The sequence below is a fragment of the Lactuca saligna genome, chromosome 7 (genome assembly GCF_052625555.1).
Source record: "Lactuca saligna cultivar CGN05327 chromosome 7, ASM5262555v1, whole genome shotgun sequence".
Taxonomy (NCBI): domain Eukaryota; kingdom Viridiplantae; phylum Streptophyta; class Magnoliopsida; order Asterales; family Asteraceae; genus Lactuca; species Lactuca saligna.
In genome coordinates, this window is record NC_136423.1 from 5,390,830 (window position 1) to 5,403,619 (window position 12,790).

The 12,790-nt window shown below is 34.6% G+C and overlaps 2 protein-coding genes across 2 annotated transcripts; both read right to left on the reverse strand.

The window, feature by feature from the left end:
• Window positions 1-753: 753 nt before the first annotated feature.
• On the reverse strand, window positions 754-3,429 carry LOC145005833 (ribulose-phosphate 3-epimerase, cytoplasmic isoform-like). Its single transcript, XM_078964951.1, has 9 exons — window positions 3,120-3,429; window positions 2,844-3,011; window positions 2,104-2,108; window positions 1,904-1,966; window positions 1,718-1,824; window positions 1,547-1,644; window positions 1,358-1,450; window positions 1,237-1,278; window positions 754-1,149 (listed from the first exon to the last, which is right to left on the reverse strand). The coding sequence occupies exons 2-9, from the start codon at window positions 2,967-2,969 to the stop codon at window positions 988-990; spliced, it is 696 nt and encodes a 231-aa protein (XP_078821077.1). The 5' UTR covers window positions 2,970-3,011; window positions 3,120-3,429; the 3' UTR covers window positions 754-987.
• Window positions 3,430-7,144: 3,715 nt separating this feature from the next.
• Window positions 7,145-10,282, reverse strand: LOC145004587 (peroxisomal membrane protein 11D). Its single transcript, XM_078963531.1, has 8 exons — window positions 10,146-10,282; window positions 8,828-9,038; window positions 8,667-8,741; window positions 8,489-8,563; window positions 8,293-8,373; window positions 8,123-8,197; window positions 7,870-8,043; window positions 7,145-7,343 (listed from the first exon to the last, which is right to left on the reverse strand). The coding sequence occupies exons 2-8, from the start codon at window positions 9,017-9,019 to the stop codon at window positions 7,308-7,310; spliced, it is 708 nt and encodes a 235-aa protein (XP_078819657.1). The 5' UTR covers window positions 9,020-9,038; window positions 10,146-10,282; the 3' UTR covers window positions 7,145-7,307.
• Between the last annotated feature and the right edge of the window lie 2,508 nt (window positions 10,283-12,790).

Below are 12,790 nucleotides of genomic sequence, written 5' to 3' on the forward strand. Positions count from 1 at the left end.
TTTTTACTATCAATATCCAAATCCAAATTCATGGGTCCACTGTTGATTCAAACTTTTAATCACTAACGCGTAGGGAATAGGCCTAGATAATAATAATAATAATAATAATAATAATAATAAAAATAATAATAATAATAAAAATAATAATAAAAATAGAAATTATAACTAATATGCATGATTTTAGACATTTGAAGCTTCACTGTCACGAATCTCGATTAATAAGATAGCATGTTAAAGTTGCAATCACCGTCGATGACTCAAAGGTAGAAAATGGGTTTTTTCATTTTTGTTTAGGAAAGAAAAAGCCATGCACGGCTTGCCTTGACCACATAAGCACCGACTTTAAAGTTTAAAGTTAAGCAATTTTTGACGAAAAGCTAGCTTTTAGACTATAGGTAGTTTATCAATAAGTTATTACCTTATAAACTACTTTTATGATTTTACAAAACGCTAAATTACAATAAGCTAGTTTATTTTTACCAAAGATAGCCTTAATACCATATACCATAGACATACATACAATGATTTGAAGCTAGTCTAATTGTAAAACGTTGTCCTTTTTGTATATTTAAATGTACTGCTCTTAAATTGGAGTAAAAGAATAACTAACCCATTGCAGCAAAGAGAAAGGAAGGTAACTTCATCTCGTATAGAATTGATGAAGTAGCATTAACAACACCAATCTGTGGTTAATTTATGGATCACCAAGACAGCAACCAAAAGTGTGAGTGTGACTGGAAAATGCAAAAATGGTGAAATCAATCCAATGTGTAGTTTTAGCAACTGATTCATTAGAAGCACTTGTACCCTGGGTCCCAATTGCAGTACACGTCAACAACACCATCATTTATTATTTCATATCAAACAAAACTACTCTACAGAATAGATAATACATATACAGTACAATAGCATAATAGCACAATAAATCAACATAGCAAATTAAGCAACTCATAAAGTCTTTGATGGTGTAAAAGTGTGTTGCTGACTCTATATAAAGTTGGGTTTCAAGCACTTGCTGACACTTGTTCTGAGTAGAGATATAACTCGACCCGGCTCTGGATCTCCAAAAACTGAACTCCCAGCAACAATGCAGTTTGCACCTGCAGCAGCTGCCTCATCAATCGTTGAAGGCCCTAAACCTCCATCTACCTGCCATCCACAAATATATATATATATATTTTTTTTATGTAAAAACATCAAGCATGCAATAAGAGTTTTGAAAGTTGAAACACTAACCTCTATATCAAGTTTCGGATACTTTTCTCTCAATGTGCGCACCTATTCAACAACAAAATTGTCAGTTGAGAAACTCAAATGGAAATTTTAGGCAGAGAAAAGTTCCCATAAATAAATACACCTTATTCATCATATCTGGAATGAACTTCTGCCCACCAAATCCAGGTTCCACAGTCATAACAAGAACCATTTCAACAGGATTTTCACCTTCAAGCTATCAACCAGTGAAAAACAAACCATCATCAATCAACAAGGGTTTCTTTTCTTTTACATTATCAGTTATCACAACATGTTTTAGAAACATACATACCAGGGGATACACATCCTCAATGGGTGTTCCTGGTTTTAATGCCACACCAGGCCGCATGCCTTTCGACTTGATTTCTTTAACAATTTCTTGCCAATTATCTGTGCAACAACTAACTATGATCAATCTAAAATAATACAACTTTGTGATCCAAATAACATACAGTAATCCCACCTTTAGACACCTCAACATGAAATGTGAAACCAGAAGCACCAGCCTTTCCTAATTGATCAACATAATCAAGAGGATTTGTTACCATAAGGTGGCAATCCAGATATGCCCTGCATCACAAGAAAGCTCCTTATTGCATTAGCCATGAAGTTAAAGAGCATAGTGGAAAAAACAAAGAACTTCATTTACTTTGTGTGCTTTCTTAAACTCGCAATCACTGGAGCACCAATTGTAAGATTTGGGACAAAATGCCTGAAATAAAATGAAAGGCATGAGTGTTAATTAATAGTCATCATTTATACAACTACAAGATTAAAGTCGACTAAAACAAACTATCTGCTGGTTTCTGATAAACAGCACAAGATCTTTAGCCAACTCTGAAACCATACCCATCCTGCAAATTAACATCAGCGGTCTATCAGAGACGACCACTATAACCAAAGAAGCAAATTATGATACTACAGTCACAACATGAAATGAAATTCTGATCACAAGGCTAATGTATAGAGGGTCCTGTTGGGGCCAAAACGAATAAAAGCAATGTAGAGTGCAGATGCAGGTCAAGAAATGAAAACAAAGCAGACGGTGAAGTTGACCAAAGTTTCTATATGATAATTAAAATCCTGTCTGTGATAAATAACAACTGCCTTGCCTCAGGTGTACAGAAAACACAGAACCAGTATCAAATTGGAGACAAACACAATCTGGAAATACAATAGCTCAAACTCAATTAATAGACAAACATGCATCAAAACCAAACGTACTCGAGTACTAACTCTGTTACATGCCATTAAACAAATAAAACACAAGATGTGTGAGTGCTGAGTTAGTGACTTAGTGTGTTTGCCAATGCGTAAGACAGTCAGAAAATGAGAGGACAAAGGAACAAACATAATATCAGCTATACGAGAATGATAACATTGAGTCGTATTCTAGGTCAACCATTCATGATTTCATCATGACTTAATTGCTAAATCAGGTTCTGGAGTAAATCGATACAAAAGGATTGCATAGTCTCTGATACCACAAGTAAAAATCGACAGTACTATTATCTTCAATAGCTAAAGCAACGATCAAATCCAATCAAAACCTGTATTTCTATGTTGAAGGATCAAAGGAAATTTGGTACCATTATGTCCATGTGAAGCCAATCGGCACCGAAGCTGATCATGCGCTCAGCCTCTGAAGCCAGATTGGCGAAGTCCGACGATAGCATCGACGGCGCGATCTTCGCTTCCACGGCTGTAGTAGGCATGTTTCGAAGTTCCGAGGAGATATCAAAGTCGGTTTAATTGTGCTGGACCAAAAACAATAGAAGATGTTATTGAACATATTAAAACCCTAGGAATAGCAACTTTGCTGCAGTAATCAGACTTTTGGTGTAAACGGATACGCAAGTACATACCCCAAGCTCACCCAAGTCAGAAAGGTTCGATTGAGGAGTGATGACCTCGCAAATACGCAGCAGAAGGTACCTTAGTCGCAAATACGCTCAGTGAACTGGAGTAAGGATTTGAGGTGAAAAATACGCAGCAGAAGGTACACCGTGTCGATCGATTGAAGCCTGCAAAATCGAGGACTATAGTAATCGTCGATCGATTCGGGTCTGGAGGTAGACAGTAGACGGGAGCAGCAGAATGTGGGGATCGTTTTGTGATATTCAAATTGAAATTTTAATTTCTAACCCTAGCCGCTGCAAAAGTAAAATAACTCCCGTTTCAATTTTGGATAAGGAAGTCGAGTCAACCACTTCTCAACGTGGAAGAGCTTTAGAACCCGGACTTGTTGAGAATCGGAACCGGAGTTGGATTTGTTATATTATAGGAATACTGTCGGTGCGGGTTTCGGTTCCAATCCCGGTCTTGGATTTTCGGATTTTTTATATTATAGGAATCAGAAAAGGGGCATATATCAAAAGATTTCCCGAAGAAAAATGAAGCAACAAGACTGAATGCGCCGAAGCTAAAAGCAAGAACCTTCCAGATGATCCTTAATGAAGCTGACAAAAATGCAAGGGATTAGGATTAAGGATATATTAAGTAGCTATAATCATAAGAGGCATATTATATGGTGAACTTGAATGTCTATGTAGTCATTTCAAGAAGTAGTATAAGTCTTAGTTATATTATCCGAGGTGTTAAATGATTATATGAAATTTTTGTATTGTGACTTGGAGAAGTATGAGATAATTCTTGGGATGACTATGAGTAGATGTGAAATGTAGTAGAGGTTTATACCACTGGAAGCACATGACTTACACTTGGATCATGGAAATGCATAAGGTTACCAAGGAACTAATAATTGATTATGTTTTGTTAATATCTTTAATTACCATCGTTTCGGTAATGACTAAGAAGATTATTGTTATTCCGACCCAAGTGGTCATATCAAATCGAGTCCGGCTAAGATGAGTATGTTATGTGGTTCAGAGAACCAAAATCGATGTAGCATTTGACTTAAGCCATAAGATTGAAGTAAAAGATAATCAAAGCAATCAATAGAAGTATCGCGATCGCCGTTAAGTAAGAAGCTTGTAGCTAGAAATGCTACATGCTAGAATATGATTATATCACATAAAAACATAAAGAAATGTATCTTACATTTTGGAAGAATTTGACTCAAAAAGACCTAAGTCTAAGACGTTGCATCCTACGATGAGAGGTCATTAGAACATGACCCATCGGTGTTAGTAGAGCCTTGGTGTTAGTTAACGGCTGGCTGACAAAAGAATTTGATATTAAATGGGAGTGAGGCAAGGAGATTCACTATCACATTTTCTCTTCATTATAGCCATGGAGGGTCTTCATGTTTCCATGGATGCGACTATTGATCTTCACTATTTCCGTGGGCACTCTCTCCCAAATAATGGGATCTCTATCTCACACCTGATGTACGCTGACGATGTGACTTTTCTTGGTGTTTAGTCAGAGATTAACTTTGTTAATCTTAATAGATTACTCTGTTGTTTTTTTTATTGCCTCAGGTCTGAAGGTGAACCTACACAAGAGTAAAGTGTTTGGAGTTGGTGTCGATAAGAGGGGGTAAATAGATTTGCTAGCATTTTAAAGTGTGAGACCGATTCCTTTCCATTCTCGTGTCTTGGTCTTCCAGTGGGAGCTAATATGAAATTTTCGAAGAACTTGAGTCTGATCATTGACAAGTTCAAGAGAAAATTATCTATATGGAAATCATAGACTCTTTCGTTAGGTGGGTGTCTTACCCTTGTTAATTCAGTTCTTAATAGTTTACTCATTTACTACTTTTCTCTTTTTAGAGCTCCTAAAAAGGTGATTAGCTAATTTGACACCACTAGAAAAAGATTCTTATGGGTTGGTAATGAAAACACTAGAAAAAATAATTGGGTTGCTTGGGAATAGATGATAAAACCTAAAAAAGATGGTGGGCTTGGTGTTGGTTGCCTTAATGGGGTTAATTTGGCCCTTTTTTCCAAATGGTGGTAGCGGCTTAAAATTGGATATGATTCCTTTTGGTTCTCTTACATTCGTTCCATTCATAACATTAAGTTGATAGATGGGAGACCCTTTGCTAAATGCTCTATTAAACGTGTGTGGCTTAGCATCTCTCAAATTAGCATCGATCTTTTGGATAAAGGGATAATTCTTGCTGATTTGTTCAAAAGAAAGGTTGGAAGGGGTGATAAAACCTTCTTTTGGAAGGATTGTTGGTGTGGGGATTTCACCTTGAAAGATCTCTACCCTAATCTTTATAGTATCGAATCAAACAAGGACTGCCTAGTCAAAGATAGAATTATTCTGAATAATGTTGACGATGTAAAGTGGAATTAGAGTTGGTCTAGGCGTATTAGATTTGGGAGAGAAGCTAATCAACTCTTGCTTCTCACGGGCCGGTTAAATAACTTTCAGTTTCTAGTAGTTGTGATACGTGGCTTTGGAAATGTGATGCTAGCGCTCCGTTTTCGATGAAAGAGCTAAGGAATTTGATCGACACCTCGTCTTATGTTAACATGCCTAAGTTCAAGTAGGTTAAGTGGATCCCGTTAAAAGTCAATTGTTTTGTATGGAGACTGATTAGAAAATCGCATCCATCTTTTTTCTAATCTTTTGTCTCGTGGAGTTTGTGTTGCGTCAACCTTGTGTTCTTTCTATGGTTTGGACGAGGTATGTTTGGATCACGTTTTCTTCTCCTGTAATGTTGCCTCGAGACTTTGGAAATGGTTGGTGGAGTGGTCTGACATTCTTGATAAGTGACTGTCTTTATGTTTGGAGCTTTTGGAGATGCTGAATTTGGCTATTGAGTGTAAAAGAAGAAGAAATCCGCAACTTTCTCTTGTTTATATGATTCTTTGGACTATTTGGAAGGAGAGGAACGCTATATTCTTCAGATCTAATCGGCGAGCGTGTATGCTTCTTGCGGACGATATTAGAATAAATATTTTAAGTTGGATTAAAAATAGGTCCAATTGTTCTATGCTTGATTGGTCCTTTTGATGTATATCTCATTTATCAAACATTTTGTTGTAATGTGGCATGTGCTCCTCACTTTTAACCCCTTTTTTGTTATCAAATATATTTCGTTCACCGTTCAAAAAAAACCAAAGCTCGACTTTACATCCATGTTGATGTCTAGGTATGCGTGTGGGTTTGACCTTTGGTTGATCAACATCAATTACTTTACAAGTTTAGAAAGAGAAACTCCATATAAACCTAGTATTGTTTCTCAACTTTAAGGCTATCTAGAGTGGGCACTTCAACCCATGCGTGGAGCTGAGCTGGAGGGCCTGAAGACACGTGAACTTCGTTCCCAGACGCTGTGGCTTGCGTGTGGCGTCTCTACTAAGACGGGCGAAGACGACGCTCCCTATTGGTTGGCTTCCCGTTTTGACCGATTGGAGTTGTTTGGAGGCAATAAAAAAATCTTTCACATTTGCAGGTATTAAATGGAAAAAGACGATAGACGTAGACACACAGTTTTCAATAATCATCAATTATGGTCCTTTGAGTTTGGGTCAAAAGCAGAACAAACCTCTTCCTTAATTTTCTTTCTCTAAACTGGTTTATAAAATTTACAAATTCCACCCTAGACTTTTATATTCCTATTATTATTATTATTATTATTATTATTATTATTTTCTATGTTTTATTAGTTATATTTTTTTTTATTTAATTTAATGTTTTTTTTTATTATTATTATTTTCTATGTTTTATTAGTTATATTTTTTTTTATTTAATTTAATGTTTTTTTTTTTTTTTTTTTTTTTTTGTAGAGTGGTAATCATTTCCAATATATTTAGTGAGTTGGTAGGGAAGCTAATGTAACACATGCTTTTCCCATTTGACCACTTGCCATAGTCTAACCTTTAAAAATTCCAACACTAGCACCTGGTTAATGTACACACAAACATGGTTTTTCTACATGCCAGTAATATTTCCATATCTTAAAAGCAAGCCATACACAGAATACTAATACGATAAAAACAGGCACGACATACATTATTGCAATTGTTGACTGCAAATAAAAAATCATACAAAAACATCGTATGTAACTGCAATTTATATCTTAATAATTATTTAATTTTTAACAACGTCCACATCTAGCTTGGGTACTCATCTGCTCAAGACGATTTGGACTTGGGTGGTGATGGAAGCAACTGCAAAAACCAATACCAATACGTAATTAACAAAAATTGCAAGTTTGGTCTCTTTTTTTTTTTGAAATCCTCCTGAAGTTGTTCGTAAGTTTACATTTTGTTGCACATTTGGTCCCCCTACTTTACTCAAAATCACAAATATTTTGAAATCTTCAGAAGTCCTACTTAAGCTCGCATTTCATTCATTCATTGTGACCAAACTTGTCAAATCAGCTATACTTGGGTACCAAACTTGCTAAATAATCAATAATCGGGGAGCAAAAATGTAATTTACTCCTGCTTTCAAGACTTGCATTTCGTTGTCAAAGGGATTAAATCCGAAATGCAAACTTAAGGACAACTCATGAAGATTTAAATATACTGGCCCAATTTGCAATATTGAGTAAAACACAAGGACCAAATTCTTAATATCCTCTAGAAAGTAGCAACTATATAAATACAATAGTATTTAAACTTTCAGGTAAAAGCATTTTTGTCCAAAAAAATTTTAACTTGTATAAATAATTAATGGCTATAAAGTAAGTACCTGATAACAAGATATGAGGGAGCTGGCGAATCCAAAGGCTCCTGTAACACGAGGAGTCACCTTTTTGGGAGACAACTGGAGCAACCCGGCTGCAACCACAATATCCATGGCCGCTTTGATCAAAGCCAATGACCTCTCATTTGATGATTTAATTTTAGCACGATACTCTTCGTTCTGTATTTATTATTTAATGTAAATTAAGTAACCAAATAAATTATCATAAAATAATACTATTTGATTGATTAATACAAACCTTGTATTTATTGGTATCCTTGAGTTCCTTATCCAATTTCTTCATTGACTTCGAAAGCCTCCCAAGCTCTCCTATCTGAAGATGAGTTAGGGTTGAATATGTAAAATGTTGAATATGAGGGTCAGATATGTAAAATGTTGAAGACGAGGGTTGGATATGTATTTGTATACCTCGACTAAAGTAGTACAGACTGAAGACCCCATCCAACAGAAGAGTGATATCCTGCCAATTATTTCTGCCCGTTCTTTGTTCTAAAATAATATAACTTCATGAGTCCAAAATGACATTCTACTTTATAAAAGTTTCCGTTTTGTTAAATAGTTAAAACGAATAGATAATTAATCAAAACTAGAAAAGATATCGCACCTTGTAGATGCCGGATCTATGGAGCCAAACAACTTGGTCAAGGAACAAGAAAGTCGACAGCAATGCATTTTTTGACTGGACAAAAAAAAACATTTTGTTATTAGAAATATTAAAATGAGAAAATTGAAGTAAAAAATTGACATTTGAACATAAGAATTAAAGAGTGCATATTTCATACCTTCCCCAATAAAACTATTGGGAGGGGAGTTCCAGGGGAGACTGGGCTGATAAGACCATGCAAATCATTGACAAACTGCAGATATGATTTACAAATAAAATCAGATTCTATATTGTTTTGTTTGGTGCAAAATAGTTTGAATATTTTGACATAATTCAGACCTTAAAAAGACGGAAAACTTTCCTAGCCAAGCTAGTTGACTTGTCAACATTTTGTGCTGTTCCTGGCTCCCCATTACTCACGAATTTTGAGCCGTATTGTATTGCTCTGCAGATCTTGTCTCTGGCTTCAGCTTTGTTCAAATACAGAACAGCAAGAGCAAGTTCTGTCCTCGCAACATCTAATGTACTCATCTTTTATATTTTCTTGTATCTACAAAGCAAACAAAAAAAAAAAAAAAAAACATGATTTTGCGATGTATGGAAGACATGTAACACTTTGTATTTGTATGCTATGTTTTAACATTTTATCACTTATATGATGCAAGAATTTGATTCTATCACGAATTTCAAGTGGAAAACGGGTTCTATTTCTTCACCTTTTTGACAATATATCAGAATTTCTATCAAGATAGGTTGGATTTGGATATACAAGTTTACAACGACCAATTATGATTCAATTAAGTTCAAACAATCAAGAATCTTGTTACTTCTTCAACATGAAACCAAAATGAATCTTTATACAATGGTGTTCAACTCTCCGATGAATATGGAACAACATCTATGCCATACACACAAAGGTTCTATTCATGGATTGAATTAACAGGAACATATACAATCAAATAGCAATCATAGTAACAAGCAATTCCTCAGTTTCTTTATATGTTTTTTATCCTTTACCACCAATCAAACATTTTAATCAACAAGTGAAGAAGTATAGCCTTTTATCACACAAAGAAGACAATTCTGTCGCATTTTCATGAAAGGATTCCTTTTATAGTAGTATATACTTGCCCCCTTCCACTTTCTGAAAAGTTTTGAATCTAAAGTTTCCTTTTCGCCTATTATTACTTTTACAAATGATTTATACCAACGCTTTTGGTCCACAAATTTCTACTTATTCGAGTGTAACTGAGACATATCCGATTCATTCTCGAGCTTTTTAATTCAGCAGTATGTAAAATCCAACGAAGGAAGTAACCAGTCCAGAAATTCTACTTAATACCTACAGTTTTATCGAGAACTATAACAGATGCACAAATAATTTAACAACATGAACAGCTCCATATCTGGAAAACCAAGGTCAACGTACTAGAAATCTCTTCTTGTTCGAATAATAACCGAAAAAAATCGACAGACAAACTTGAAGTTATCATAACTAACATACTGTTCAACAATCCAATCCAAACGAAAAATTGGAAAACACAGACTGAATCATTAAGAGAACGGATCAGTACTCAATCGAAGTTCGCACAAGAAAAATCAATAATTCGATATAAACATCAACTTGTAAGGTGAAGAGAGTAAAAAATCTGTATACCTGTAAGCTGAGAAAGAGATTGATAGCAGAAAATTTAGGGCTCAAAATTTCCTCCCTTTATAGAGTACACACATTGAGTGTGTGAGAGAGAGAGCGATCGGATTTGTATTGGCGAATGTGCCGAGCGGTCATCCTTTGAAAATCACAAAAATAAATTAAAAATTAAAAATTAAAAAACAAATTTGTTTTAGAAAAGGGATATGATAAGGCCATGTTTGGTCGTCTATTTTTCTCTAGTAAAATTAGATTGATACGTCACCGTATTTTGGAATTTCTATTTTAAATATAAATTTATTTTTCTAATTAATCAAAGGTTTCCGGTAAAACTGATCTCATGTGAATTGTGATCAACCTATATTACGCTATGAAGTTTAAAAATACTATGGTAAGACTATACAATCAACATAACCAGAAAGTTATAAAAGGAGACAAATAAAAAGATATATAATAAAAACAATTAAGACTAAAGATCGGTACAAATTCTTCCATGAAAAAAAAGACTTTGAGATTAAATTTCAAATGTAGTGTATATTGTAATTACACAAAAGAGAAAGTTTGTAATGTACATAGTGACCATACAAAATAACAAGCCTACAAATTTTTTTTTTAATTTTTTTTCCACTAGCGGAGTAATAAGCAATAAAGATACTTCACTTTTAAGACTATTAGGTGCGGGCAACATGTTATCACATGTTACCACACCTAAAAGGTGTCATTTCAGCATCCTACTCATATATAGTGTTATAACACCCAAGGTGGAAATTGGCAACATCTAATAACATGTGATAACACCAATTATTTTTCATTTTTTTATTATTATTTTTTTTATGTTTTTTTTTCTATATTTCGAATTTGTTTTTTTTATTTATTTATATTTGAAAAGTAAAAAATAAAATTTTAATAAATCTTAAATTAAAAACAACATTAAAAAAATTACAACAAAACACAAAAACATTTAAAAACCAAAAAAAAAAAGATGATAAAACCTGCATTTTTTGCCCTAAAACTATTCATCTTCATCTTCGTGACCAACATAGATGTAATCCGCCAAGTCTTCACGGAGTTGCTTGTGTTTTCGTTGATCTTGAATATTAACCACTCTATGTAAATATTCTGATGTCCCTGGTTGAAATTGCACATGTCTTGGTTCCGTAGGAGAATACGTTGCAATATTGCGTCCTTTATCTTCAACAACCATGTTATGCATTATGATACATGCATACATGATATATCGTAGAGTATCTAACTCATAAGGTCTCGCCGCATGTTCAACAATGTGCCATTTTGATTTCAAAACCCCAAAAGCACGTTCAACGTCCTTACGTGCTTCTTCTTGTCGTCTCTTGAAATATTTGTCCCTTGGATCTATTGGGTTGCGAAACGTCTTCACAAACGTAGAATATTGTGGATATATTCCGTCTGTAAGGTAATGCCCAAACTTATATTCATTTCCATTCACTGTGAAAGGAGCATCTGGGGGTTTTCCTGACAAAAGATTGTCAAATATCGGTGATTGATCGAGAACGTTGACGTCGTTGTTAGAACCCGCAACCCCGAAAAAAGCATGCCAAATCCATAAATCTTGTGAAGCAACAACCTCTAATACCAACGAAGGTGCTCCATGATGACCGCTCGAATACTGGCCTTTCCACGCCACGGGACAATTTCTCCATTTCCAGTGTGTGCAGTCAATGCTCCCAAGCATACCCGGAAAACCATGTCTTTCTTCATGCGCCGCATATAATTGTTGCATATCATGCAACGAAGGTTTGCACAAGTATTGGTCACCGAATGTTTCGACAACACCTCTTGCCAATAAATACAAACTTTCTCGTGCGGTCCTCTCAGACATTCTTATATAATCGTCAACAGAATCGGGTGACTCCCCCATTGCCATAAGTTTAATTGCAGCAACACATTTTTGCAGCCCTGTGAAGCCTCGTTTGCCTCTAGCATCATATCTCATTTGGAAAAATTCATATCTAAATAAATATTAAACATGTAAAAATTATATTTATTTTTATCTAAAAGTAACATTTTATAAATTAAAAAAGTTGAAACAAACGATACCTAAATATATAGTAAACAAACGATACCTAATTAAATATTAAACATGTAAATTTGTATTTATTTTATCTAAAAGTGACATTTTGTAAATTATAAAAGTTGAATCAAACGATACCTTGCTTCCATAGCGTTGGCTATCCTTTCGAAGATATTTTTTCGCAAACGAAATCTTCTTTTGAAATCGCTTGGCTGGTAGACACAATTTTCCGCAAAGTAATCGTTAACTAGTCGCCGATGCCCTTCCTCACGATCTCTATTTAACGTCGCACGTCGCGTGAGTAGTGGAGCTGGATCTGGCTGTAGTAGGTTATCTGTGTAATACTGGTACATCATACTCATGAACAAATCGTCTTCGTCGTTATCATCATTGTACGGATGAGCCGGATCAAATTCATTCATAGTTGGTTGATTTTTGTGTTTGTGTTTTGAGTGATATAGAAATAGAGATAGATATAGAGAAATATGTGTAGTAAAAAGAATGAGGTATATATATATATATATATATATATATATATATATATATATATATATATATATATATATATATATAAAAGGAAAATGTAATTAGTAATTTTTTT

Excerpts from the sequence above, each read along its gene's own strand:
- LOC145004587 (XM_078963531.1), bottom strand. The coding sequence starts at position 9,019 with ATGAGTACATTAGATGTTGCGAGGACAGAACTTGCTCTTGCTGTTCTG. Across the intron at positions 8,198-8,292 it reads TCTGTACTACTTTAGTCGAG|ATAGGAGAGCTTGGGAGGCT; the intron begins GTATACAAATAC and ends ACTCATCTTCAG. Across the intron at positions 8,044-8,122 it reads AGGATACCAATAAATACAAG|AACGAAGAGTATCGTGCTAA; the intron begins GTTTGTATTAAT and ends TAATAAATACAG.
- LOC145005833 (XM_078964951.1), bottom strand. The coding sequence starts at position 2,969 with ATGCCTACTACAGCCGTGGAAGCGAAGATCGCGCCGTCGATGCTATCG. Across the intron at positions 1,645-1,717 it reads TCATGTTGAGGTGTCTAAAG|ATAATTGGCAAGAAATTGTT; the intron begins GTGGGATTACTG and ends GTTGTTGCACAG. Across the intron at positions 1,451-1,546 it reads TTGAGGATGTGTATCCCCTG|CTTGAAGGTGAAAATCCTGT; the intron begins GTATGTATGTTT and ends ACTGGTTGATAG.